Source organism: Emydura macquarii, unplaced genomic scaffold (assembly GCF_026122565.2).
Source record: "Emydura macquarii macquarii isolate MOO-44397 ecotype Brisbane River unplaced genomic scaffold, CSIRO-AGI_Emac_v2 contig_2184, whole genome shotgun sequence".
NCBI lineage: Eukaryota > Metazoa > Chordata > Testudines > Chelidae > Emydura > Emydura macquarii.
The window spans coordinates 2,719,424-2,746,931 of NW_027132321.1; the positions used below are offsets into that span (position 1 = coordinate 2,719,424).

General features: G+C 46.4%; 1 protein-coding gene across 2 annotated transcripts; it reads right to left on the reverse strand.

Moving 5' to 3' along the window:
* Window positions 1-1,803: 1,803 nt before the first annotated feature.
* Window positions 1,804-26,803, reverse strand: CUNH6orf132 (chromosome unknown C6orf132 homolog). Of its 2 annotated transcripts, XM_067558819.1 has the most exons (5): window positions 26,555-26,803; window positions 19,667-19,782; window positions 11,342-11,417; window positions 6,769-9,961; window positions 1,804-5,735 (listed from the first exon to the last, which is right to left on the reverse strand). In XM_067558819.1, the coding sequence occupies exons 1-5, from the start codon at window positions 26,700-26,702 to the stop codon at window positions 5,627-5,629; spliced, it is 3,642 nt and encodes a 1,213-aa protein (XP_067414920.1). In that variant the 5' UTR covers window positions 26,703-26,803; the 3' UTR covers window positions 1,804-5,626. The 2 variants fall into 2 exon arrangements, with proteins under 2 accessions (XP_067414920.1, XP_067414921.1); XM_067558820.1 differs by lacking the exons at window positions 11,342-11,417; window positions 26,555-26,803 and having other exon boundaries at window positions 19,667-19,774.
* Window positions 26,804-27,508: the final 705 nt, after the last annotated feature.

Sequence of the window (27,508 nt, forward strand, 5' to 3'; positions counted from 1 at the left end):
GTCAGAAGAAAGCAGTGCTATTTCACCCACTCTCTGCCTACAGTTGTCTTATGTTGTCTCTGCCCGAGAGCTTCCACTTTGTTTTGTTTTTAACGGATAGAGCTGTTACTTTTAGTAATTTAAACTGGAATCCTCATCTCCAGCGAGGCTGGTATTTTCTCCCTTGGAGTGAAATGTGGCACGCAGGCCTGTTCTTGATAACTTTGGAGACAAGCAAACCTGGCTCAACTATGGATGAGCCATTTTGTTCGGATAGATTTTTTTGGTAGTGGTTGGACTTTTGCTTTCTAGTCTGACTTATGTGTCCTTCTGCCTCTGCAGCTGGTTCTCTGCCAAACCTCAAATGAGTGTTTCTTCAGTAAATATCTTTCTAACTGAAGGGAGACGCAGACAAGTTCCTCCCTGCTCACATTCCATTATCCCATTTTGGGCAAAGGTGTCACTAGGCATTACTATCCATCTTTTAACCGGTTTTACAACGCTTGTGTCTCCGAGCTTCTAGAGCAGACATTATTTCTTATAGTAATGCAACGTAGGAGCCCTACTCATAGAGCAGGACCCCGTGGTGCTAGATTCTGTACAAACACAACACAAAGAAAGAGCCCCGAAGAGCTAAGTAATAACAGCCTCAGGTAGCTAAATGCTATGAGACAGGTACTATGCCGGCACTGGACATAGGGGAACACACTCAAAGCTCTCATTTTTCTGCACACCAACAGACTTCTCAATCGTCTGAAGTGTGTGCGCTGTAGGGATCTAAGGAAAATCACACGACTGTAACAGACTGACGTAAACTGCAACAGTGTAAACTCCATGTTACATCAGTGCACTGGATGTGCACCAGTGTGATTACAGGCACATCCGTGTCCCCCTGGGAGCTTCCTTAACGTAGGCAGAGCTTGGAAGGCAGTTAAAGGGGACGGGGGGAGAAGGGCATAAACCCCACTTTATGTAGAAACTATTTGTAAAAAGAGGGCAGTGGAGATTTAGATTCATTGATGTTTTTACTGTTGGACTCATTTGCCCCCTGATCATAGTTTTTAGTGTGCCTCCCCCGTTGAGTGTTCATTTAGGGTTTTTTCTATATATATATATAAATCCTAAATTTTACACTACTTACATTTTACACACACACACACACACACACACACAGCACTTCCCCAGTAAAGAGGTCTAGTCTATAACCCGCACTGAATGAAAGAAATGCAAATGTGTAGTTCATTTGGAGGAATGGGGAGAGGGAGCCCATGTTTAAAACAAGCCTCAGTCTTTTCTGTTCTCATTGCAGTGTGAGTAATGTGAGCATTTTAAAAGACACTCATGTTGGGACTTGCAAATGCACATGGGAGTTTCAGTGCTAGCAAAAGAAGCTGGACTGGCAGCTCCAAAGGCTAGAGTCCTGCTGTAGAACAAGTGTGTTATAGATAGTACAAGCTTCCCTGCCTGGCTGCCCTAACCAGAACTGGAGGGAGAGCCTCTAGAAGGGCAAGGACTGTCCCCCGTTTGTCCATTCAGTCCTTGGACTCTTTCGTGACCCTGTTGCAGAAGACTGTACCGCCTGCAGTGGTGTTTTATTATGGACAGGCAGCTGGACTGACCCCCAGACAGATGGTGGTAATTCTACAGAGGCTGAATTTCAGTTACCTAGAAACTAAATGCTCTTTCATCTTTTACCAATGGCAGGAGACAGGTAATTCCCACCCCACCCCTTTTTCAGTCTTAAAGTTGAGGTAGATTATGCTTTTGCATCAGATGTATCAGGAGCAGATTTTGTCTCTTTAAAACAACATTTGGATAACTGAGTAAGTCAAAACAAGGTTTTATTTAATTAGACAACCAAACATAACCCAAACCTTCCAAGCAAAAACAAATAAAACACATTTAATGAGAGAAAGATTGCATAGTGCGGGTGACGTTTTTATACAGTGCATAAATAAAAGTTTGTTACACATTTCACAAGTAAAAATCTCATTTATACTACCCCCAGTGTAGTTCAGTTGCTGGGAATAACTGCAGTTGTGGTGAATGATGATGAGTGACCAAGTTTTCATTAAAGTTAAAGCAAATAGTTTAAAAATGCTAGTAGGTTTTAAACTTCAGGATAATATGAACTACAGTCCACTTATTCGTTTTGGAAGCAACCTATATGCAGTGATAAAGCAACAATTACCTATATAGGGTGGCCAAGTCAAAATATACAACCACTAATTCATCAGGGTGATTTTATATTACAAAAAGCAAACAAAAACCAAATGCCATGTTGAATTTAGAGCTGGTGCAAATTGTCAGATTCAGAGCCCTGGAAAACAAAGTCCTGTGTTTATCTGCAGCACAGGCTGTCCTGTTACAATGCTTCCACCCTCGCCTGGAGGCAGCAGAGCCCTTCTGTAAAAGTCTCACTCTCCATTGCCCATTTGGTTTTTGCCACTCTGCTTATTCTGCCAATATCTGTGGGGGTGATTTTTTGCAATGTGGACAGCTTTTCCCTGGGAACCAATTAGAGCACCGAACTCCAGCGCCGCTGGAAGTCCATTACAGTTTAACCATTGAATTCAATGGGAGCAGGTATGGCCAAAAGCAGGCATGCAGGAAGTAGAATATACTTTCGCTGGAATTCACCCTATCCACATTTATAACTGCGAACACAAAGTCCTACTTGAATTGACCACCACAGACACCACCTCATTGTTCTCCATGTAACTGTTTCATCGACTTATAAGGGTGGGTGTCCATATTAAATGAAAATGGAAGTTGTTTTTCTAGTCCGTAAAATAAGCTAATCTGTTTTAGCAATATGGGCAATGGAACCACTTGTGTATCATATAACCAATTTCTGGCGGGAGGAAAAAAGGTCCCAGATTATATAAAATAGTGATACAAAACGGTGTATGTAGTGGGGCTGCGTGAAACACAAGCAACAAAATTCAAATGTATCAAAAAACAAAGTTTCAGATTTTGTGTTTTCATAAAAGCAGATTAATTGTATAAGGCTTTGTTCAAAAAAACCCTTCTCCCCAACTAGGCCATTCTTTAGTGAAAATGGATCATTTATGAGCAAAGCCTCAATTTCCCAGACTTGTTTTTGATCAGTTTTGACAGGAAAGTAGGCATTCACCGTTTCAAGTTGTCAGGTGTCAATGCCAAAATCTTAATTTGCAAAAAGTTACATTAAAAAGCAAAATCATGCCTGTGTGAAACTGAAAAGGTGGGTGAAAAGTGGTTTTGTTTTAAATAAAAATAAAAGAATCCAAGGCACTAGAAATTCACCTGAATGTTTACAAGGAAAATATATTTTTAATAGTCCATATTCAGGACCCGATCCTGCAATCAGTGAAAAAAGTGCATTGATTTACTCTCACATATAATCCCATAAACTTCAACAAGAACTAGGTATGATATAAAAGTTGCACATGTTCTTAAGTATTTGCAGGATTGGGGTGTTAGTACATTTGGCAACAACTTACAAGATATAGCAAATTGCTTCTTTCAGCATCCATGCATTTTATTTTTTGTACAACACAGAGGCATTTTGTGAGTTAGTTTTACCATACAACCTGGAGTAAGTTTATTTGGAATGATATGTCATATGTGCATTAGGGTAATTTAATTTGAGCTATTGCACTGTTATCACATTTGCAAGCTAATTGTATTCATAATAAAGTAGGAGTCCAGAATACTTAAATGTATATCTAACTGTGGAATAAGGGGCAGAAGTGAGATTATTAGTGTAATACTACAAGTAATGATACACTTACTATAAATTTACAACAGGATGTCCATACCAAATTTTTTTTAAAAAATTGCATAGTGTAAGCTAAAGCTTTTCACATAATGTTGAGAGTCCATTAGCAAAAATAAGAACGTTTTACATATACACATACTATATGGGAAAGCTTAAGTGAACTGAGCAGATATTGCATATTAGTGAAAATAAAAAGTGCTTTCAATAAAAAATAGACTAGTGTCTCAAAGTGCTTTTTGTTTGATGTCCACAACTGGAAAATAGTCTCTACATGTTTTTACATTTATTTTACAGTCATTTTCATTGAGTTTATTTTGATGCATACTAAATTTGTGTTTCATTTATGTATCTTTTATCAACTAAGTTAGCTACCAAACTTTGGTTATCTAAAATGAGAGTATATCCCCCTATATAGAGAGATATAGAGATATACAGAGAGAGAGAGAGAGACTGAAGCCCCCTGTTTACCTAAAGTTACTTTCATGGCTCCCATCTTATTTGGATAACCATTGTTTGGCTGTAATTCAGACAGATATCTGAACTAAAAGAAAGCAGACACAGTACAGCATGCTTGCCTGATGAGTGCAAGAGTGCATCCATAATACATTTATAGAGATAGCTAAAAACAGATGATGCTAAAACCACTAATATTTTACTATTGTTACACTACAAAGACAGTGTGTCAGCTACTTAAGGACTACATTAAAAATAGCTGACCCGGAAGCAGACAAACTAAAACCACATCCTTTATGAGACATCAATTTAGAGGAATCAAGTAGCGTAACTGTTTGGAATAGGGTTTAAATGGGCATTCTTCTGAAGGGCAAGAGAAGTGTAAAACTACACAGTTTGTTCATAAGTCACAGTGAAGTCCATTAGTAGGGACAGAATTTAAGGATAATTATCACTTATGGAATGTCTTCCATCTCCAAAGCACTTTACAAACCTTAACCAATTAATCCTCTCTTAACTCCTCTGAGGCAGTTGGTAATTAGCATTAGCACCATTTACAAATGGGCAAAATGAAGACAAGAAGTGAAAGGCCCAGATTTTCAGAAGCGGCTTCTAAACTTGCACACCCACACCTCCATTTTTGGCTGCTTGAGGAGAGAGAGCTAAGACGATTTTTTGCAGAGTTGCTGAAGCACCAGCAGCTCTCATGGACCTTGGGTGTCCAGAGGGGCCCTCAAAAATCAAAAGCCACTTTTGAAAACGTGCAGCTAATTGACTTGCTGTAGGCTAGTGAGGGAGTCCATGGCAGAGCTGGGATTAGATTTCCAACTCCAGGAGCTCTGGACCCTCAGTCCTCTGCTCAGATCACGTCCTTCACGGTCCTGTTAAAACTCTGTTTCTACATCCTGTTTTTGCATGTTTGGATTCAATCACCTTCCCCTTCTCATGCAGGTTCCCAGTGGGGTGTTTCCCCTTCCCAAATAAATTGCATTTAAAATAGTTTTAAAACTGAATTTAACAAAAGAAAATCACTAATGAGTAGTTTTGTATCACATGCTTTTAAACAGCACTTAGGGCACGTTTTTCTTTCTTTTAAAATTTAAGAGACCTAATAGGCTACAGCGTTCACCTAATGTTCCTGTGGAGGAAATAAAGCCTTCGCCTACTATAACAGTGCAGCAACTGGTCCTCCCCAGTAACTACTCTCCATATCAGTCTTTGAGAAGGGTTTTAGTTTCGCCCTCACCCCCAACAGTTTACCAGCCGTGTACTTACTGGGAGCCATGGCAGACCCTTGTGCCCCTACAGAACCGCTCCTGGATGGGCCTCGTCGTTAACAATGCCTCAGGGTCCATCTTGCGTCACATCAGGTTGGAACAGGCTTGTGGGGTTTATGTAACGGAAGGCAGAAAAACAGTCTGCTGAACCAGCTTATAGATAGCTACCACCTTGGTACACGTAGGAAATGGGCTGCCGCGTCCCAGGCCTGACAGTGAAGGTGTTCACAGAAGCACTTTTCTGTGTGCTGCCCTGGGCAGGCCTGAGGGAGGAAACAAAGAGGAAGTCATCAGAAGCCCTGGAAACCATTTATAAAACAAAGCAGCAAGGCATCAGAGAGGGGTGGGGGCAAGTGTAACTGTGTTCCTGTATGATTTCATTCCGCATCCAGGGACGACGGCCAGCGGTAGTTCTCTCTGGCAGCCCGACTCTGAAGACACGCTCGCAGAGACAGATTGGCTAGATGCTGTTCCAACCATAACCACCCCTGCATCCACGCTGCCCCTCCCAGTGGGCACACTACCTTTAAATGTGCACCATTCCTTTATCTGGGCCAGGTGTGACAAGACATACCCACAGCGCGCCAAGCAAAGGAATCCCTCCGCTCGCCTTTTACATCTGCTTCAAAACATGCTCTGATTAAAGTCAATTCAGAAGCATGCTCCTTGGGAAGAGAGGACTTCCCACGGAGAGGACACCTCTCCTTGCTTTGCCAGCTGAAGGGCCTCAGGATTCTGGGAAGAAGCTGGGATCAGGCTTTTCCATAGTGCTCTTTCTGGCTTGTATCTGTATTGCGGTACCACCCAGAAGCCCCAATCAGGATTGAGACGTGGTGCAAATGTGGAGCGAGACACGGTCCTGTTCCTTTCCCTGCCTGTCCTGCTCTTTAAATCGACTGCTTCAGTTTGGGGATATTCTCCCTCCGGCAAACCCGCCCCTCTTCCTCAGAACAAGTCATAATTAGAGACGGGCTGTGTTTGGAGCCAGACAGGGCTTGGGTCGGAGGGGAAAACCAAATGAAAGTCAGGCCTAGGACTGAGATGGAAGGAAGAATCAGGTCGTGGGTTTGGATTAGGGAGCGCCAAAGACGGTCTCAAAAGACGTCAGCTGCATCTCAGCCAGTACTGGGGAGATAAGCCTCTCTCTCTCTTGGATATGACCCAAAAGGAGACCCACAGGCGTGGGTTCAGACCTGGGGATTCAAATCGGACACCCCTCCCAGCCCCACATTCAAAGGGATTCTGATCAGAGGTTCCAGTGTCAGCCCACCTGTCCTCACAGTAAGTGGAACGTACCTGCCAGTGGCTGCTGCATTGGGGACAGGGCAGTCCCCACTCTGCCCTTTGTATACGGCGTTGGTGGTGGGGTTGCTATACGGCATAGTTTTCCCAGGGGGTTCCAGTGACATCCGCCTGCCCTGCATGCTGCTGGGGGCATTCCTGTGGGTGGAACTGACCCGGCGCATCCCCTCCGCTGCCTGGGAGCCATACCCCACCACGCCGTGGCCGTAGGTCCCTGGTGTGCTTACAGTCCTGGAGGATGTGGATGTCTTTGTGTAGGAGCTATCGGGCTCAGACACGTAGAGGCGCTTCTTGATCAGCGGGCGGCTGTTTGGGCCACTGACAGGAAGGCCAGTGGAGTAATTGCTGCCTGGGTAATGATGACTAATGGCAGTATTCCTCGTGCTGCTGTCTGGGGCCATTTTCGGGGGCAGGGCATAGCTGTTGCCATAGCTGTAACTTGGGCGCCGGATGTCCTGCTGCCTTTCCCAGCGTTGGCTGTAAGCTGGGACGCTGGGGTCTCTGTGGCTCTCTGCCCTGTTTGAAGAAGCGTTATCCACCCTGCTGGCATCGTTGCTGAACTCTGGTGGCGGTGGGATGATCTCATAGTCAAATCTCTCTCCATTCTCTTCCTCCGCCTTGGGCAAGGAGCTAGGAGGTGGAGGGCGCGCGTACAGGGAAAGGTCGGGTTTGGGGCGCGGGTCTTGTGGTCTCAAGTGGCTGGACTCCAGGAGGCCTTGAATTAAACTGGAGGCACCAAACCTCTCCGGCTTTGGAAGGCACTGGGACTCCCCGGCGCTAAGTTTCTGCGTGCTCCGGCATTGCTCAGAAGTGCTGGAGAACGACAGGGGTTTGTAGTCTCTCTGCCCTGGTTCCAAGAAGCCCAGTGCTTTGCCTTCAGGTTTGTCCATCCTGTCATTCTGCCTTCCCTCCAATAGGGCAGGGGACTCCTTCTGCAGGGACTTTGGTACCACAACGAAGGAGTAGGGCTTGGACTCATTGTAATAGAAGTTGGTTGAGCCAGTTTCAGACTGGCTGCTGCTGCTGGGTTTCTCTGATAGCTTCACGTGGGGCTTCTTGGACACATAACTATTCTGGCGGGATGCAGAGAGCCTGCCTTTTTGGGCCCGCTGTTTTGCGGCCAGGAGGAGAGCCATTGGAGAGCCTTTCTCCACCTTTTCTCCTGTGACAGGGTGGATCAGGGCATCCTCCTCCTCCTGGCCTGCATTCTTGGAGGAGGAGGACGGTTCTGAAGACACACGTGGGTTCTCTGCAGAGTACAGGAGCGCACCTCTTTTTACATCATGGTTGTTGGCACTGACTGGCCCCTCCTCTACAGTTCGGGAGGGGGTCAGAGAGGACAGACTGTCTGTGGAGCTGGTCTTGGCCCGATGGGTCTTGTATTGGACTAGAGAAAGGTCTGTATGTGGCCCAGAGGTTTGTACGGGAGAGGCGGCCTCTAGCGAGGAGGGTGAAGGGGCGGCTGGAACAAAGAATTGGTCCTTTGGTTTCTGAGGAAGGCTTGGAGACTTGCCAGCATCGTCAGACAGCAGGTATTCGGGAACAGGGTTTAAGTTCTCCAAAGTCTTATTACCGGTGAGGGCGTTAGGAGTCTTACACTCCTCCTGCGTCTTCTCAACTTCCACTGAAGCAGCTGTGGGTGGGAGCTGATTGGCTACTGGTTTCAGCAGCCTGGAGTCACCAAAATTTGTCTGGCTGCCACCAGAATGCAGAGGAGTAACTGTGTTTGTGCCTGGACCGTGTCTGTGATTCGTGGGTCGTATGGGTGGTTTACCTTCCTTTGTTGGGGAGAGTAGTGCTTCCAGCTCGCTCCTGAATTTCATAACACTGTTTGCTTGCGTGCTGGTGGATTTATCGCCTGCAGCAGTGAGAACCGCATCAGAGGAGTTCTCTTTTGCGGTGAGTGCATTAGTAGGCGTCTTCTCTTTCCTCTCACTTTTCCCCCCTGCTGGTAACTGTGGATCCTTCCACGCCGGTTTAGCCTGTTTTGACCCACCAGAGCTAAACCCATCGTTGCTAGCATGGTCAGTAATACTGTTTGTAGGCCTGGGAGTTATGGGCTTATCCAGCTGCCTCTCTTCCCTTTTCGAAGAAAAGGACAGCAGGGCTGAGAGTTCTTGCTTCAGTTTGTTTAGATTGCTGGGCTCCTTCCAGTCATCGTCAGATGATGTGTAGTCTGGGGAGGGCACATCCAGTTCCTCGTCTGAAGCAGGATGCTCAAATTTTGGACCTAAGTCCTTCCCAGCTTTCTCCTGCACCTGCGACAGCGGGACCTTTGTTGCCTGTGATAAGGAAGACAGATAGCTATTAGAATTAGTCCCTTTGCCAGAGTCTGATCCTGATCTTGGGCTCGCGGGTTCTGTGATTTGCCTGATGGGCTTTGTTACTATCTGCCTGTCCAATGTAGATTTCTGCTCAGCTTCTCCAGCTGAGTGCACTTTCGCTGCCGGTCTTACGGTAAAGCTAGGCGGAAGGGGAGGGCGGGTGTGAGGCTGTCTGGAAATAGGCCCATCTTCCTCGCAGGAATCTCTCTCTTCCACGGGAATGGACGAACTTCTCACCGGAGTAGCAGGAGGTACTTTAAATGATCTGGGGAAAGTTAGGTGAGGTTCTGGAGTGGACTTGGTGAGCGTCTCTTCTTCCTGGTTAGAGGCTGGTGGAGTGGTGACACAGAGAGAGGTGGTGCTGGCATTTCCCCTGGCATCTGTCTGCCTCACGTTCAGAACGGTTTCTGATTTCCATTTGGAGACGCCGTTCGAGATGGACAGAGCTGCTGAGGGAGTAGGAAGCATGGGAGGTGCTGGAGGTGGCAGAGGAGGCGCCGGGGGAACGAGCAGTGTGAGTGGAGGTGCCGGAGGAATGAAATCCGGAGGGGACAGTGGGTTGGGAGAGGAGAAGGTGGAAGCGGAAGGCGGAGGTGGAGCCATGGATGGCAGAGATGCTGCCCCGGGAAGTGGTGGTGGCGGTGGCGGCAGCAGCGGCGGTGGCGGTGGCGCCACGCACTGTGGAGGCAGTGGTATTTCCAGGGGTGGGGGTGGGGGTGCCATGGAGGGTGGAGGCGGGGGTGGAGCCATTGAAGGCGGTGGAGGAATATCATTGTCCAGAAAGTCTCTCTCAAAAGCCTTTGACCGCAGGTCTCCAACTGAACAGAACATTCTGTGGTTCCCATTGATCTGGGGCCCAAGGCCTATGGGAAAGAACATTGGTATTAGATTGGCATGGTCCAGGCAGAGAACATCTCCAGCAAAATCACCCTTCTAAGAAGAGCCGAGCGTCACACACCCAGCCGGAAACATTTTATTTAAAACGACCTGACTGGAAATCATGTTAGCAGCAACACAGCCATTGCATTTCACTCCTTAATAGCGCACTCTCTTTCAATACATCTTTAGCAGGTGCCCAGAATAATGACCTGATTTTGCAACTAAAATCTCAGGGGCAGACCCGAATGAAGCAGGCATGGCTTGTACCAGGCTTTCTATGGAGAAGATGAAATATACTCATCTGTAGGGCGCTCAGCACCCTCAACTCCGGTTGATTTCCCTGGGAGTTGAAGGCACCTAATAACTTCCAAGGTTGGCTCCTTAGGAGGCCGGGATAAAACGTGTAAATCTGTCGGCACAGGTGGGATGAGTCATCTGAAGGGCCTAGTTCATAATTAAGCTGACATAAGAGTTGCATCTCACCACTAAGAAAAAAAATGGATGGAGCCTTTTCTTTTTAAAAAAAAAAAAAGCTGAGGTTAATGGACAGGAGAAGGCTTCTTTCTGCACTGGGAGACCCTGCAGAGTATTTTGTGCTCATCTGGTTATGAAAATTAGGGAGGAATTAAGCAAAACAAAAACCAAACAAAACAAGATATTGTAGACTTGTATCAGACGTTTCCGTAATTCTTGGGTTCATGAGATTTAGGTTAGCAATTGCTACGGACGTATTTCGTATTTTACTCTGCCTTGGTGCATCTCTTTGTCTTTTCTGAGGCACTGATTTTTATACACATTTATCACACTAGATAAACGGGCTCCACAAAGGAAACAGCTAGATTTAGACTCTTCGAGGACTCGCCAGACTTTATGCAATACTTGGCAGAAAAGTAAATTCAGTCTCCTGGCTTCCTATTATCTCAGTCACTATCTACAGTCAAGACAAAATCCAGTTACCTCCTATGCTTCCCATTGTATAAGGGAACAAATTAAGCAACCAAATTTCCATGTCAACAATGGAAACAACTTTATATATTTTTAAAAAAAATCTTGATCGTTGCCATGGTTGCATCACAGAAGAAACTAACCCGACATGCTTTGCAGGTATTGGTTTCATCTGATGAGAGCTTCCCGACTGCGTTTCAATCCTTTCCCAAGCACACTTGGCACCCTCCTTAAGTCAGCCAGCCCGAAAGCTAGCTCAGTTTGAGTGGAAACACAGGAGGCCAAATCCTGACGCCTCAGTGTATTGTCTTCAGCCAAACTAGTTGCAAGATTAAGGAAAGGTGATGGCAACATAAGCAGATCTGTGCATTACAATCATGTTACGGTCTTCAAATACCTGCGCAGAGAGGACACCTTACCTAGAGCTGTTTTTCCTTCAAAGCCTTCTGGCACAGATGGGGTAGGCACAGCCACTCCATGCGTCTCCTGGGCGTTCTGAAATGGTTTGGTAAGTGGATGGTAAGAAAACTCAGAACTGTTTAGAAAACACCTAGTACAGTGGGGGGCTGGTCTATGAACGGGGCTCCAGGGTGCTACTACAATACAAATAAATAACAACAGTTAATAACACCACTTCAAATAGCACAGGAATAAAGAGCTGGGCATGTGTTTTACTAATGTTATATCATCCGAATCTCAGCTTTCATTTATATATGTCCCTAGCCCTCCTGGCTGTGAAGAAAAGCTTGAAAACATGACTTGACTGCAACCAATGCAGTGATGTCTGCCTGAGTGTGCAGACAGACTCCCACAGGGGCAGGAACATCAGCGATTGCCAGAGAGTCACCACCGCTGGTGCATCCTCCACTAGCATGGTGGCCTTGAGAAGCACTCATGTGGTGAGTGTAACTAGCACTCCAGGTTGCCTTATTCATGGACAGGGCAGGAGTGAAGATTCTGTGGATAGGAGGACTTCAGTCTCCACCAAGCGCTGGCCGTCGCTCACCAAATTTCACGCCCGGAGCACACTAAGTCCTGGAGAAATGGCACGATTTCCACCCTCTATTGCGGGGTTGTGGTATTTAGCACAGCCTAACGAGTGAAGTGCCACTGACACTTCCAACCCTCCTGCGTTTGCATTCCTCTTCCTAGCTAGCACTGAGGGCTCAAAGTGAAACCCAGCTGACATTGCGGAGTTTCAACTCTTTTTGCATCCACAGGGCAAGTTTGGAAGCATTCTGGTACAAAAGTAAAACAGGTGCCTGAGTGTTGGTGACCCTGCTGAGATCCATGCTTGCGACGCTACCTGAAACTAGGGCCATTTCTGGTCATTTTGAGTGCAAAAAATTTTGTTCAGCTCCACTTAATGCTGTTCTTCTGAGAAGTAGCCTCATTCACGACACTTTCTACTAGGCTGAAATGCTGAAGAAGGGCCTCATCTACCTCCCAAACACAAACGGCCCAACCCGCCCGACCGGTGAGTCACGGTGACGATCATTCTGCAAAAGCATTTCAAGTTTCTGCTGCTTGCTAAACATACACTCACACATCAAAATTACAGACATAGCCCTGCCCGGACGGGAACTCTGTAATTCCTGGACCAACGCTTTATTCAGCAGTTCTGAGACTGGACTCTACCCTCTCGAGACTTCTTATAGACAGTTCAGGCTCAGTTCTTCTTCGCCATGCGCCGTGCCCAATCTTCCACACCTTGTACAAAGTGCTACCAAATCAAACTTTGCACAGCTGTGACCGCACAAGGTGCTGGGCAAGACTGAATTGGGGCCCTTCTGTTCCACGGTAGGGAGAAGTTTGTACCAGTCAGATGGTCCTAGTTAAAGGCGTGCTCTCTGTCTGTAGAAACATACATTGTTAATACAGAAGGAGCCAGCAGCTAGAGCTCAGGAATATATAGCACAATTCCTGGGTTCTGCAAGACCCAGAAAATGTGGTGGTGTGCGCTGCAAATGGCTTTTTCTGGGCTGTTCTTGACATCAGCTCTTAACAGTGATTTGTGCAAGGAGAAAGTTGCCCTATGAGCAGTTTCCACCATTGCAAAGTGTGGTTGCATTTTTCATACAAACCCTGGCCGTAGCCAGCGTCCTTTGTCTTTCGTTTGGCAGTGTTGTTACTTTCACAAGAGATTGCAGTAGGATTCCAAAGTCCCACTGGCCAAAGTTCCATCTTAACTCATAAAACACATCATCTAGTCCATCATAAACACATTGAGATTCTAGATTAACTGGCAGTAAAGGCGCTGGGTGTAAAAAGAAACCAATGTGGGATAATTTAGGAACATAGGACCTTCCAGAGCAGTGGCCCATATAGTCCAGTCTCTTTTCTCTGACAGTGGCCAGCACCAGCTGCTTCAGAGGAAGGGGCAAGAACCAGAATAACCTGCTCATAGGGAAAGCTTCCTCCTGACCCCCAATAGTTAGAGGGTTGGCTTGTGTCCTGCAGCGTGAAGGTTTAACATACCTTATTACAGCCAAAAGAAACATGGCAATTGTTTGGGTTATGTTTCCTGCACCGCTTGATCATTATACAATGACTACGTGTTACTAAAAATATCCTCCTTCCTGGGTTGTATGCAGATCCAGAACATTGCTGGCTGTCAGTGGAAACGCAACCATTGATCCTCCAGTTTCACACACACCTTCAGATACCTGAATGCTTAGGATTCGCAACCTCACCCACTTTGATTGTTGCTAACGTTTATCAAGGATGGGCTTTTCGCAAAAGCGGCCTTGGCCTGGATTGATAAATGCCAGTTGACTCCTGTGTACATTAATAATGCCAGGAGAGGCAGTCCATTGAGGACTAGAATATTTCCCAACTCACTGAAGTGCTATTAAGCCGCCCTAGATAACTCACTCAGGGGTCAAAGTGTAGGTCCCCGAGAGCACACACTCAGCAGCAGGTCGGATGGGGGAGGAGTGGCTAATGCTGTCAAAACACTCCCTTTAGTCTGTGTTTGGAGCAGCATGGCTGGGCTCCAGAAGAAGCAGAGATTAGAAGTGGCAGAGAAACCCCAGAGGGCCTCCCAGAGAGAAGAGAATATACACGAATGTGGCAAACAGCAACTTCCCCACCCCCACTCTCAACCCAGAGTTTCCTTCTGATTCTTGACAAAACAGAAAATGCAGATGCTCCCTCACTGCGTCCCCGCTATGGCTTTCAGTGCCTAAACGGATCACGACAGGGCCAGGAGACCATCCTCCTCAGCCCCAAAATTGAGGTCATTGTGCACTTGACCAGGTACATTAACGGTGGTGAACAGGTTGGCTGCTTCTAAGGCATCAGATATTGACCTCTGTCAGAGGTAGAATGCCAGGCTAGAAAGACTGCTGGCTTGTCCCATGCAGGACGTCCTGTGGTTCCTGGAGATATACAAGAGAACACGAGGGAACTTTCTGGGCAAGGGATAAGGAGACCAGAGGGGATAGGGAAGCATTTCAGGATTTCTCCCTCTTTGCCCTGGCCCAGCGGCATCAAGTGCACCTCTCCAGCTGAGCATGTCAGGCCATGACTTCAATAGGATTTCCTTGAGGTCTGCAGCTTTACCAGAAAAAGCCAAACAAAGAGGCATCTAAAGGCTTTTCATACAAGCAAGCAGGGCCTTCTCTGGTACAGTCATGAAAGCATAAGGGAAGCCACAGAACAGAAAACCAGCTATTCTTAGCTATTACACATTGCTTGAATCTCAGGAGCACAGTGCAAATAGCAGCTTGTTAACAAGGAGACAGAGTGATCTGTAACCCTTCATCTGCCCCTGCATTCTGAGATGTGCATGTGTCACACAGTAGATTACAGGGACACACCCCTACGGAAATGAACAAGAGGAAGACATATTTTGAAGTGTCCAATAATTGTTGGTGTCCAGTTTTTTTTTTTTTTTAAGATGCCAAATCGAGATGGTTCCTGGCTGAGCACCTGCCGCTCCCAAGAAATGCTTGGGAAGTTGTGGGCATGCCACGCCTCTCAGAATTAGCCCGCACAAGGTCACAAGCTTGGCTTCCAAACATGGAGGAAGCCCAAGTCAGTAGCCAGCCCAAGTCAGGGGCCTCTGTTGACAATGCCATAGCAACTGTGTGTGTTTGCTAGGCACGTGACTAGCTTTACTCAGCCTCCATCTGACTCACGGTGAGGCGTTTCCACTCTCTTGGGTGGCTCACTTAGAACCAGCATTTCAGGTTTCTGGAACTTGCACAGGGAGGTTTTCCATGCGCTGAGTATCCTGCTTGGGATGAGCGTTCACTGTAATGTGGAAGTGCCCCTCCATGACGGTGGGACAGAATTAGGCCATCCCTCTCCAAGGAAGTTTCCATCTCCCTCCAAATGCTGAGTAGCCCAGCTCCCCAGTCTCCTATCACAAACACTGACACTTCCTTCATTTGGAATGAGCTTGGCAGGTCTCATTTTGGTTCCCAGAGGCATGTGTCTGTAGCAAAAGACGACCCAACAACTAGCTGCTGTTTGTGGCAATCTCAGAGAGGTTGAGGGCTGACTGGGCCAAGGAAAATGAGCGGCCTCCAAATCCCTAGTGGGGACTCCTCCAAGTCGGGGCTCAGGCTTGACCAGGAAGCTTTGGTCTCCAGGGTTGTCAAGGCAGCACTGTTCACTGGCAATGGGAATGGAGAACGTCGTGGGAGGTGCAGGCTGCTGATCACCGAAGGGAGAGACACTGCTCCCAAGAGTACATCAGTCGCAAGTATCTGCTCATTAAAGTGCCGACTGGAAAACATCACACATGGTAGCAAGGCAGCTGCTAAATGCTACAAGGGTTTCTGTGGTATGGAAATTAGTCTTGCAAGGGAAAAATTTCAAACAGAAAGGAATGTTGAAGAGATTCCAGGGCAGGTGTACACAAACCTAAGCCACTTTCAATATTGACTCATGATTGCACGTATGCCAGATTATCAAAGCCCTGGCAATGCAGCGTGTCAGAAGGGTTGCTGTGTGAAAAGAAAAGAAGGGGCTTTAGATTAGGAAATTGCTTATGTGATGTGTGTTCCAGCAAGGCACCAGGGGCAGAGAGTGGGTCCCAGCTCCGTTCACTTAACATCACAGCTAGAGCTGGGGGGGCGGGGGGGGGGGGGGGGGGGGGGGGGGGGGGCACGTTTTTTTTTTTTTTTTTTTTTTTTTGCATAATAAAAGTTTAAATTAAATTTTTCATTTAATTCAAATTTTTTCAATTAAAAATTTCAAAACCAATTTTTCCTATGTTAGTGGGAAAACACCCTATTCTCTATTTTAATTCTCCCGGGCACCCCAATTGGAAAAAAATTTGACGAGTGTGACACTTTGTTCCCTGCAATTTCAAAACAAAACAACAACAACAAAAAAATGAAGGGAAAATGAAGTCTTTCTGCAAAAATGTCAGTCACTAAAACCTCAGTTTTTGGAGGATAAACTTCAGCCAGCTCCAATCCCAACCCCATTTGCCTGTGCTAAGAATCTCCATCCCCTCGCTCAGCGAGACAGTGCAACCGCATGTCCCAGCAGGCACCACTGCTGCAGAAACACATGGGCCAGGAGTACCACTGCCCTGTGCGGATGCGTGTGAGGCGGGGGCACGTCGGAAAGTGCAGCCGACACCCAGCAGGCAGGCAAGCTCTCGTTTCTCTTACGCTGGCCTGACCTAGTGGCAAGGCGCAGAAGCAGGGAGGGAAGGACACTACTGGAAGGACTTACAGGGCAGGTTCTCACTGCCTGCAAAGGCACAGCTGGGCTGCACTTCTTTCTAGCCTGCTCAGTGACTCGTTCCCTTGGTTTCGGCACAGATAGGCAGGCAGCCCTTTTCATTTTTAAAAAGGGAATTTAAGAGTCCGCAGAGATGCCAGGAGGCATCAGCAGGGGAGACAGGGCAGCAACACCACTTATTCGAGGATGAGGGACTATGTGAGCTGGGAGCCCGAGGGCTCCCACCCGGTAGCCAAAGAGCACACCAGAAAGATCAGCACAGGAGCAGGGGAGGAAGTAGCATTGCTGGGGTCGAGGAGGAGAATGGCTCTGCATATTTATTCCAGAGGACGTTTGTGCTGCAGACACCTATTTGTCCCCCCTGCACTGCTTCTCTTCCCTTCGTGGACCTTTCCAAGCTGAGGCAGAAGGCCAGCTGTACCACAAGCACGGATCTACTCTGTGCAACTGGCTTCATGGGATTCCCATGCTTGTTCCCTCTCTTTGATTCCATGGCAGATTCAATTAAAGAGAAAAAAAAAGAAAAGAGTTTTTCAGCTAAGAGCCAGCCCTGCAAACTCTGGCTGAGCTCGGACTGTCTAGCTAGTCTCTCTCTCTCTGGTGTTATCAGCTTTCAGAAAGGTTCTCCAGATATGTCACGCCCTCGGTGACACTGTGCAACTCCACTGCTTCCTAATTATTCCTTCAACAATACCTGTGTCACCCCAGCCTCCTAACTGTTCCTTGAAGGACACCGCTGCAACCCCACGGTCTCCTAACACCCGTAATGGCAGCTGTACACGCCCTTTAACATTGGCGCGGCCACGTCCCTGCCAGTGAGTTTGCACAAGAGTAAGAACAGACTGAAATGCAGTAAACAGCTATGCTGATGATGCACAAGAAGCAACAGAATCTGGCTCGTTCTGTCTTCCCTGTCAGCTTTTCGGGCTAAGAATACAGGATTTGCATGACCAGACCGGACCAGACCAACAATCTGATTAAGACAGTATTCCACCGCTAGCAGTGACCCATGTCTGGTACATTACATGCAGTTCAGCTACCGCTGGTCTCCAAAATATACCTGGGCAGTTGTGCCCTATTCCACACTCCTTTTGGGATTGGGCCCTTGGAAAGACTCAGCATGCAGGGAAAAATATGTTCAATACTCATCACGAATGGAGAGATTTTGCTGAATTAGCAATGAGTGCTCTCTCCTTCTGCTTCCGGAGGTAGAGAGACTCTTCTATAGCTTCTTTGGGCATCCCCATCTCTAGCCCTGCTATTCGTACCTCCTCATTTCAATGCTAGCATGCAGTTGCTATTTAAGTGCTGACAGCCCTGTCTGAGACCAGCCCTGTCACAAGGAGCTTACATAGATGGACCCGTCTCCAGAGATTGCGTAAAGGTACGTCAGAACTGTCTGACAGTGCAAACAACCGAAACTGCCCGGGACTGCCCTGATGCACTGAGAGCAAAAACCAAAGAGATCCCAGGGAAAAGCTCTCAGCCTCACCCATCGTGGAAGAGCTCCAACTCACAGGCATACCAGCTGCAGCCACCCTTTGTTTTTGGTGCACTCCCTGACTTTGATGTTAAGCAGCTGTGGCAGAGCTGAGCAGGTATGTGGCGTGGTACACTGGGAATGAAACAGAGAAAGAAAGAAGCTATTCCTACAGTGTTAATTCAACCTGACATGGACATACCAGTCTTTCTTCCCTCTCAGCTCACTTAGTTACATGCTCACCTTAAGAGCAAGGATGGCCAAAAGCACGACCGCCATCTCAACGCAAGCCGAGCTACACAGGGGAGGAGGGAAGGAGACGATGCAGAACCCCAAGCGGCATTTTGCTGAACTTGAGTGGACTTAAATGCATGACTCAAGCTTTTCATTTGATGGGGCGTTGTGTGTGCATCCCGTTCACGAGAGAGGAATCCTGGGGTGGTCTGAGGTTCTGGAATGAACTCTCCTTCGGCTCCAGGTGCCATATGTATGTATCTGAATTGCCTTCTCCAACACAAAACACATAACAACTGGTATATTTATTTAACAACAAACACACTTCACCACACATCTATCAAAACACAACACACACTGCTCTTCCTGGAGAAAGGATGAGAGAAACAACAATACGTGACAGGTGGGTAGTCATGGTGCTCGATGCACTACGGGAAGACACACAGATTAAAACCTATATAGCATAGAAAGTGATCATTCTTTATTCAAGGGTTACGTCCCTGTTAGAGCAGCCTAGAAGATGGTTCAAAATAACTTACAGAAAGGGTCTGATTCTCTAGGTTTTTAAAGTAATTTCTATCAAACTCAACTCATTTAATCCCTATTCATTAGATAGGGTTCTCCCATCACGCACTGGGAGGAGAATTTGTGTTTGGAGCTGGGAGACTAATATCCACACACTTACCCATAAATACCATTTGGTGCAAAGACCTGCTGTATTACATCATCACTGCAACACAAGCATTATGTCCCTGACTTCTCCATTGTTCCTGTCCGCTCAAGGGGTTTTTGCTCACTAATAGCATCCCTGATTAGAGCTTTGCCAATTTCCTTTTCCCCACTATTGCTTCGTGACTTCACTTTGCTAATGAGCATTTCATAACTGAGTCAATGAGAGGGCATTACCAGTAACAGACACATCAGAATAGTGTATCCACACTCTGATCCAGTTTTGCTACCAACACTCTCAGCCTTGTATTTGCATCAGAAATGCTAATGCAGTTTACCAAGTTCATGACCAATGTAACTTACCTCACCTCACCTACAAGCTTCCTGCCTGGCTATTTTCCCTATGTCCACCATAAACTATGGGCTCAGATTGGATTTCAGTCCCTGCCTGTATCCACCATTATAAAGAGTGGTTTTGCTTCCTATCTGATTTTCTTTCTGCATATAGATGACGAGAGATATACCGGGCACCATACCGATCTACCTGGTTCTAAACACCATTTGCTAGAGCTGCAGAGCAAGCCTCTTTGACCTGGAACCACCTGTGCAGTTTGACCTCCGCATTCAGGAACGTACTCAGGGAGTGGAAAATACTCACAAGGGGTGTGAAGGTCAGTAATGGTCGGACTCTTGGCCGAGGCTTAAGTGTTGCTGTTCCAGAATCAGTGACTGTAGTAAAGCGATTATCCCCATGATACAGTTCAACAACATCGCCTAAAAATAAGGAGAAGAAAACCTGTGAGATAGTAATAAAACTAATTGCTGTTAAAACCAACACCATCATCTAAGAAGTGTGGTGAATCCGGAGTCATCTCCTCCCTGCAGTGGGCAGAACTCTATCCGTTTGGGTATGAAACCCAAAGTCTGGTGCTTAGCCAGATCTCTTGGGCCAGTAAAATTGGGCTAAAGATGTCACGAGAACAGGTTTATGTATGATTTCAGGTGTTTAGGGGATCTTCAAGAGAAGGAGGGTCCTTGGTTCTGATTCTTACTCACTCTGGTCCATCAGAACATATGTACAGGCACATTAGTGCATGGTGCAAGTCAGCTTCTGTCTAACTTTTCCTTAATGGATCAGCTTTCTGGTACCATGGGGAAAGGTGCGTAAAGAAGCACCATAATTAGAGCTAAATGGAAAATTTCAACAAATGAAATGTGGAGGAAGAGCCAGAATTAAACTGTTTGCAAGACTTCGTTTACACTTTTCTAACCAGCTCCAGCTGCAATGATCAAGGCCCCAATCCTGCAAACCATTACACACAAGTTGTTGTTTGTATGGAATAGGCCTATTGAACTCAGTGGGGCTTTCCATGCGTTCAGCAGCAATACGCCATATCTGGTGTCCAGTATGTGCTCCGTGCTCTATGTCACAGGGTGTTATATCTGCAAATTAAATGAGCTCTTCTTGTAGGAAGTAAAAGAAGTCTTAGTAAAAACAGGTTGGAAGAGAGCATCCAAGCCTAAAGAACACAGATTGATTAGAGCATGTTAGGTCTGTTTTAGTGAGTTATTTTTATTGCTATTCGGTATTAATAAAGGTTTGTCTCAGGCAGACCGAACTTATAAAGCTGGCATCTGATTCCTCCTTTGTGAGGGAGGAGGAAGATTCAGAAGCAACTGGAAGAAAACAGATGAACTTTTGATGGTGCGGTGAGACTTTCTCTGACAGTCTCTCCTGCCCCCTCCTTACGTAAAGCCACTTGGCTGGTTCCACAGCTGGATCAGTGGCTGGCAGTAGCACATGGACTGTGGGGCTTGGCTGGTAGTCAGCACCTAGCCTTTAACAGATGAATTTCAGGGTGACCGAGATTGGCTGATGGCCTCTCTCTCTAATCCTGCCACAGAATCCCTGCTGAATCCTGAGCTCCTGCCCTTGGCTCATGTCCCCATCCTGACAGCTGCATAGCCCTATGGGTAGGGAGGTGGCCTCCAGTGTGTGGGCCTTGCTGCTGGTATTTTAGGCTGCTGTGTCTCTGCAACAGCTCCCTGTCATTTAACCGTGAAGCAGAGAGGGACAATGAGCCCTTAGCATTGTTATCCCAGCTCCCCGGGCGTGGCCGTCTGCACCGGCGGCGACTCTTCTGACAGCTTATAGTCAACACTGAACAAAGGACAAGCCACGTGCAGCGTCTCACTCCCACTGAGCTTCGGTAGCGGAGCCTGCAGGAGAACGGGGACAAGCAGAGGCTTTGCAGGCAGCCACAAAGCTTTCCTTCCTGCGCTTTCCATTGCTCCCCCGGCAGTTCTCTACGGCAGCAGCGAGGGGGCTTTGGAAATGGTCAGAGATACACATGCCCTTGGTTGGGTCAACAGTGGAGACTGAGCTTCTAGATCTGAAAGCATCAGCCTTTGCTGGCTGAGCCATAAGGTTGGTGGCAGTAGCAGCTGACAAACTCTTTGCATGGCCCAGCCACAAAAGGGTGACTACAGGTACGTCTACACTGCAGAACACACACTCCGCCCCCACCAACAAACCCAGGGCAGCAAGCCTCAGAGCCTGTGCCTGCAGACTAGGACTCACAGGGCTCCCACAACAGCGTTAAAAATAGCCATGTCGCTGTTCACGCTCGGGCTGGAGGTCGGGCTCTGAGACCCATTCCTCCCTCGCCAGGCTTCACAACTGGAGCGGGAACGTCTACACTGAAGTTTTTAGTGCCGTAGCAGGAACCTCGTGAGCCTGAGGCAGCTGAGCCGGATTCTGAGACTGGCTGCTGCAGATGTTGGTTGTGTTAAGTGTAGACGTACCTAAGACATGCTTCAGCAGTGTGTTACACAGACACAAACTCGATTGATTAGGTAGGGTTAGGAGTGGTGTTAAACCTCTGCCCAAAGTATCTAGTCAACGCAGGCAGCCCTGGATTGAATCTCATTGGGCACACGGAGACGCAGAGCCAAATTCTGCTCCCACTTACTCCAAATTTACACCAGGACTGTCTCCAGTGGATTTATGGTTGTAGCAATGCAGTACTGAGCAGTCAAACTATGAATCCACCTCCATGCCTCTCTCTGCTTCTAACTTAATCACCTTGCTCTAGGGGTAGCTGAACTGGTCTGGATAAAGTGGGAACGTGCCTGAGTTGTATTTTGGTTGTTTATGGTAGGGGGCTTAGTCAAATAGTGAAAACATAAATAGAACACAGACCCAGACATCAATGCTTCTTTAGTCCCCGCAAAATCCTTGTTCCTCGTGTCTTCAAATCAGAACTCCGATATTCCAATGCTTCCTTCCAGTACATATTATAGCGACACAATGAGGGATAAATAGCACCAACAAAAGACACTTCGAGTCTTCAAAGTGCCTTACAAACAACAAAACTGAAAGACACCCTCTGAGTTAAATATTATCCCAATTTTACAGATGTGTGTGGCAAATAGTTGACGTGACTTGGCCATGACCTCTGAGGGTGTTGGTGGCAGAGCTGGGAATAGAACTGGTGAATTCCAAGCCCCCGTCCTGTGCGCAGACCATTAGACCACACCTCTCTTCCAGTTGTTCTTTCTGACAGTAAATAGAGCCCATAATTTACTTTAATGATGTTCTCTGTGGCTGATTAATAGCATGAATTAACAGAGGCACCAAAGAGTAAACCCCACCTTTGCTGGAAGGGTAGCTACAGAATAACTTGTTACCAAGAAAGTTAACATTAAAGCAAAGCAGGAGGGTTACAAAAAAAAAAAAAAAAAAAAAAAAGGAGGAAAAGGCATGTAAAATAGGTACACTCAGAGATAAAACCAAATCAATTCCCATATGAAAGAGCCTACACCCACTGAAATCAAAGGGATTTTGCTATTGATTTCCATGGGAGAGGAAAAAGGATTGTGTCATTGAAGTAATATGAAAATAGCTTTTTTAGTTTGGGAGCATGATGTTCACACCTCAGTGCAAAGGAATCCAAGGTTCAATCTGAGGCATGGGAGGAGCAGCTGCTGGTCACCTTTAATTTCTGTGGATTACATGGTAGAAAACTAGGATTGGGTAATCCATGCAAACAAGTGAAAGGGATGGGTTGAATATTTTGCCTAAAAACCTCATGGGGATTCTTGCTTGAATGAAAACCACCTTGTAAAAAGGAGACACCTATTTATTTTTTGCCTTGCCAACCAGCTTGTGTCTGAGATTGTTTGGATACCTGGTTGCCACTGTAGCCCTGCCAAAAGGTGGGAATGACACCCAAACTTTCTTCTTTGCATCTCTGTCATGTTTCATAGAGATGGATTGAGTTATTCAGGAGCAAAACCAGGCTAGGAAGACAACAGATGATCTCACGCTGAAAGGTCCACGACGCTAACAGTCTGAGACATGCCCCAGATGGTTAGCTGGAGGAAATGTGATCCAGCAAAACAGATTGTGTTCTCAGGTCTCTGTCATGAAGTGTGATTTGCATGCAATTGTGACATCCTCAGAAGTAGGAGGGAGAAAGCAGAATGTATTTATCTTTAGCGAGGAACAAAGTTTTGCAAGACCCTATCTATGAGTTCTAGGTTAACAAACCAGAAACTGCCATGAAAAAGCATTAATTTTCATAAAAAATGTAGAGTATAACATTGGTCTTTTTTTGGGGTAAATAGGGGGAAAAGAACCATTTCCTAATCAACCCTGTTGATAATGCACCTCTCCTGAGCTTGGGTTTTGGGTCCCACACAGACACTTCTCCCCTCTCTCTGCAAACGGCTCATGCCTACGAGGTGGCCATGGACGAAAAGGAGACTGAACAGCTGGTTGGAGACCTCCATGGAGCACTAGCAGGAACACCAAATCATCCCTCATTTCAACACCTACACAGGCGAGCCTGAGCGCCACGAGTGAGTCAGCCACAAACGCCATCCCGATCAACAAAACACTCAGTCAGCTTGGCCGGTTGCATTTCCCTAACTGCGTCCATTGCAGGCACCAGGTTAGCTGGGATGGCTTGAGAGCAGCCCAACGCACTGCAAAGGCATGCCGTCTTCAGGCTGATGATCAGAGTAGGACGCAGCCTTCCTGGGTTGAGGGAAAAGTTGTTGCCAGAGAAAAAGCCTTCAAGAGTGGTGGTGTCCCCACCCACCACATCATGCACGTGCCATGCACTGACCGTAGATAGACTAGAGTGAACTGTGCTAAATGGCTTTCCACTGGAGGTGTTATTCCCAGCTGCAACAAGGACCACTGGAGGGAACATACACCCATTTGAGGTCCTTACAGAGCAGAACTCCAGTGTCTGGACCCGAGAGCATGACACTGGATCCTTTTACTGAGTTTTATTCAAATTGTGACTCTCTCCATGGTTAAAAGCCCACACAAATCTAATTCAACTTCACAGAGCTTTTGATACAAACTGCTCAATTAATTTAGTAGAGAGACTGAATAGTCAAGGGGCTCCAAAATCATGTGATCTTTAAATTGAGAAGATATCCACTGAAGTCAATAAGAGGCTGAATTACAGACCACACAACTTTGCCCTAATATTGTTAGGAATTTGCAGGCTTTGAAGCATCTCTAGGAAAGCAGCTGAAATGCTTTTAATGAAGAGGGCAAAAATGGGGGGGAGGGGGAAGAGAAATGCTTGTATTTCTCTTTTCCTTGCCAGATAAATAGGATTTGCCTGTTAAGAGATCACCAGCACTAAAAGTTGTTCAGCGTTCTCTGCTGACCGTCCTCTCCAAGTAAATGCACAAGCTATATTTTAAAACTCCCTAAGAAACAGTTGACCCTTGGGTTGTATTTTGGGCACCATCGGATATATAGTTTGTTCTGAAGACGTTTGCAGATGTGATGCTTCCTTGTTTTAAGGGTACTTATATTTGAACTAATGCCCTCCCAGAAAGACTGTACAGCACCAGATTCAGTTATGGGACTTGAGAGCAGCTCTTCTCACTTCATACCATGTAACACTGTAATTGCAGGGGTTGCATTGTGGATGGTAGCTGTAACTTTAAAACTAGTGTAGCCCTCGCTCAGGAGGGGGTGGCATTAAGGACTAAACTCAGGAATCTCTGAGTCAGCCACATGCAAAACCTACTCCCTTTTCTTGTTGCTTAACCTGTATTTACTTTGCAATATATCTGATGCAAAGCTAGGGTGGGGATTAGTATAAGCAGCGGAGCACCTTTTAGCAGATGAAACTGTGCAGTAAGTGTTCAAAGAAAGGGGCAAGAGACAGGGCAGGGCTTTGATGGGGCAGAACATAGCACTGTCAGAAGCCAAAATTCAGCACTGCTCAGCAGTGAAGCAACAGCAGACCTGGGATAAAGGCACAGATAAATCGTAACATGCTGGCTTGAAAAACTCTGTTTAGTACCAAAAACACCCTAAACAATCAAATATTAAAAGCTAAGGGCTACTGGAGGCCTGATCCTGCACCCCTTACTTGTTTGAGTAGGCTTCAAGAACTCGTGGCTCTTAGCTTCTCAGCCAGTGTCCCTCACGCCTCCTAAGGAGTGCCGCAGACTTCGAAGGATGGAGTCACAGGGCTGAGGCCTGATTTCTGTAATTCCCCAAAGGCACTGCCACTTGAAACAAAAACCCCTCACTGGAAAATACTTGAGTCCCTCTTTGGATTTATGGTAATAATGAGAAGTGAGCAATTTTTGAATGAAGCCTCATGACACTTTTAATCGTACCTGTTGGCCTCATCTGAATTTCACTAGCCCGAGGTCTGGATATAATCCCTCTGCCTATCTTTAGCGGACACACTAACAAAAGTTACTGAGCTAAAGAAACAATACTTCCACCCCCGAATGTACAAGTGCTTATTGGAATCTAAGAGTCACCAAATCCAATCCACATTCTGTTATCTATAATTCAGTTCAGCTCTAATAATATTTATCTGGCACTATCCCACCTAAGCCTCTAGGGTGCTGCACAACTGTTAAATCTACAATGAAATACAAATGAAATCCAAAGAATAAACAAACGTGACACCCCACAGTTTCTCAAAAACAGATCGCCTACAAAGTACACATCTAAAAGCTCCTTTGAAATCCAGAAAAGAAGAGCAGATCAAATGTGTTAGCAAAGACGAGAACAAAGCAAGTTATAGACCAGATTTTTCAGAGATCTGAGAATCTCTTATCAACACACATTTTAGGCTAGATTCTTCATGCCTGTTGGGAAGAATTTCCTAGTTTTTATGAGCTATTAAACTTGTTCAGAAGTCTTTCATTTTCCTTGACTTTACAGAGTTTATCACTTGCTGCTAGTTCAGAAGATCACAGGTTCAAACATGTTTCCTTCTAATCTGCTCAGCCCTAACAAATGCCTCCCACAGTTTCCCCAACCGCATGAATGATTAATGGGGCTCTCGCAGGATCCATATGGTCCAAACCAGAGCTCCACAACCCGCTATTGCTGCTCTCTCCCCACTCCTAAAATAGCCAGTCACTGCTTGGATTCAATATCCTGAAAGCAAGAGATTAATCAGGCCAGGCAGCACCTTGGAAGGGTGATTAGACTTCTGTACTGTTCAATCCCTTTCCCCGGAAAGCCCAAATAAAGAGAGATACTAACCAGGACCACCTTTGCCCTCAGAGGTGACCTCTTGCTTGAAGATCCATGGTGGATTTGCAGCATAGAGGGAAGGGGTGTTGGTATTGTTCGCATGTTTCTTCCCAAAAAGTTTGCTAAACGTCCCCTGCACCGAGTGATTCTTCTTCATTTTTGCTCAAATCCCCTGCTGTGCTCTGCTCTGCTCAGGTCTCTAATATTTCCTTTAGCAAGACATATTTCCAGTCTGTTGCCACCCAGCTGAAGCTAAAACAGGTGTTGGTCTGCAGAGCTACCTTGTCTGCTGCTTTAAGGGTAAACACCTGAGCAGGTAGAGGGCTGGCTGTTCTTGCCTGGCCACACCCAGCAGCAGCTCCTTAGGTCACATTCCTTCCTTCCTGCCACAATGAGCCATTGTTAGACTCAGCCAATCTCTAGTCCCTGCTGTTCAGGGATGTTTTGCGGATCTCTCTGCAATACCGTGATTGATACCCAAGAGAGGATCCAGCAGGTCTGTAAAGTTGCTCATCTGTTCTTCTCTGGCCATGATAAAAACAAATACACTTTTCACTCTCCTTCCTGTTTTTCCAGAGACAAACTAACAGCAAAAAGTGTTAGTCAGCGAGTGAATTTATTTCACAGCTCACCCCACCTTTTCTCTCTCTCTTCCAGTAAGGAGAAACAAGGCTGGGGCACTGAAAAACACATATGCATACCAGTCATTTCTGTGTGGTACTACTGTTGATTAAACATCCTGGTCAGCGTGTGTGCTTCTAACTAGTATATTCATCGAGTCAGGGTAGCAGAAACAGGTATTTAGAGTGGGATTTTTCTCTCTGTGTTGTTATCCTCTTCTTCTCACTTGTCCCTCTTTTGCTCCCCATTTGTCTGTTCAATCATCTGTTATGTGTAGTCTAAATCCTAGATGGTGTGCTCTTTTGGCCCAGAGCTGTATTTGCTCACTTATTTGCATAGTGC

Coding starts and splice junctions, on each gene's coding strand:
- CUNH6orf132 (XM_067558819.1), bottom strand. CDS start 26,702: ATGAAGAAGAATCACTCGGTGCAGGGGACGTTTAGCAAACTTTTTGGG. Junction 9,962..11,341: donor TGAAGGAAAAACAGCTCTAG/GTAAGGTGTCCT, acceptor TCTTTCCCATAG/GCCTTGGGCCCCAGATCAAT. Junction 5,736..6,768: donor AATGCAGCAGCCACTGGCAG/GTACGTTCCACT, acceptor TTCCTCCCTCAG/GCCTGCCCAGGGCAGCACAC.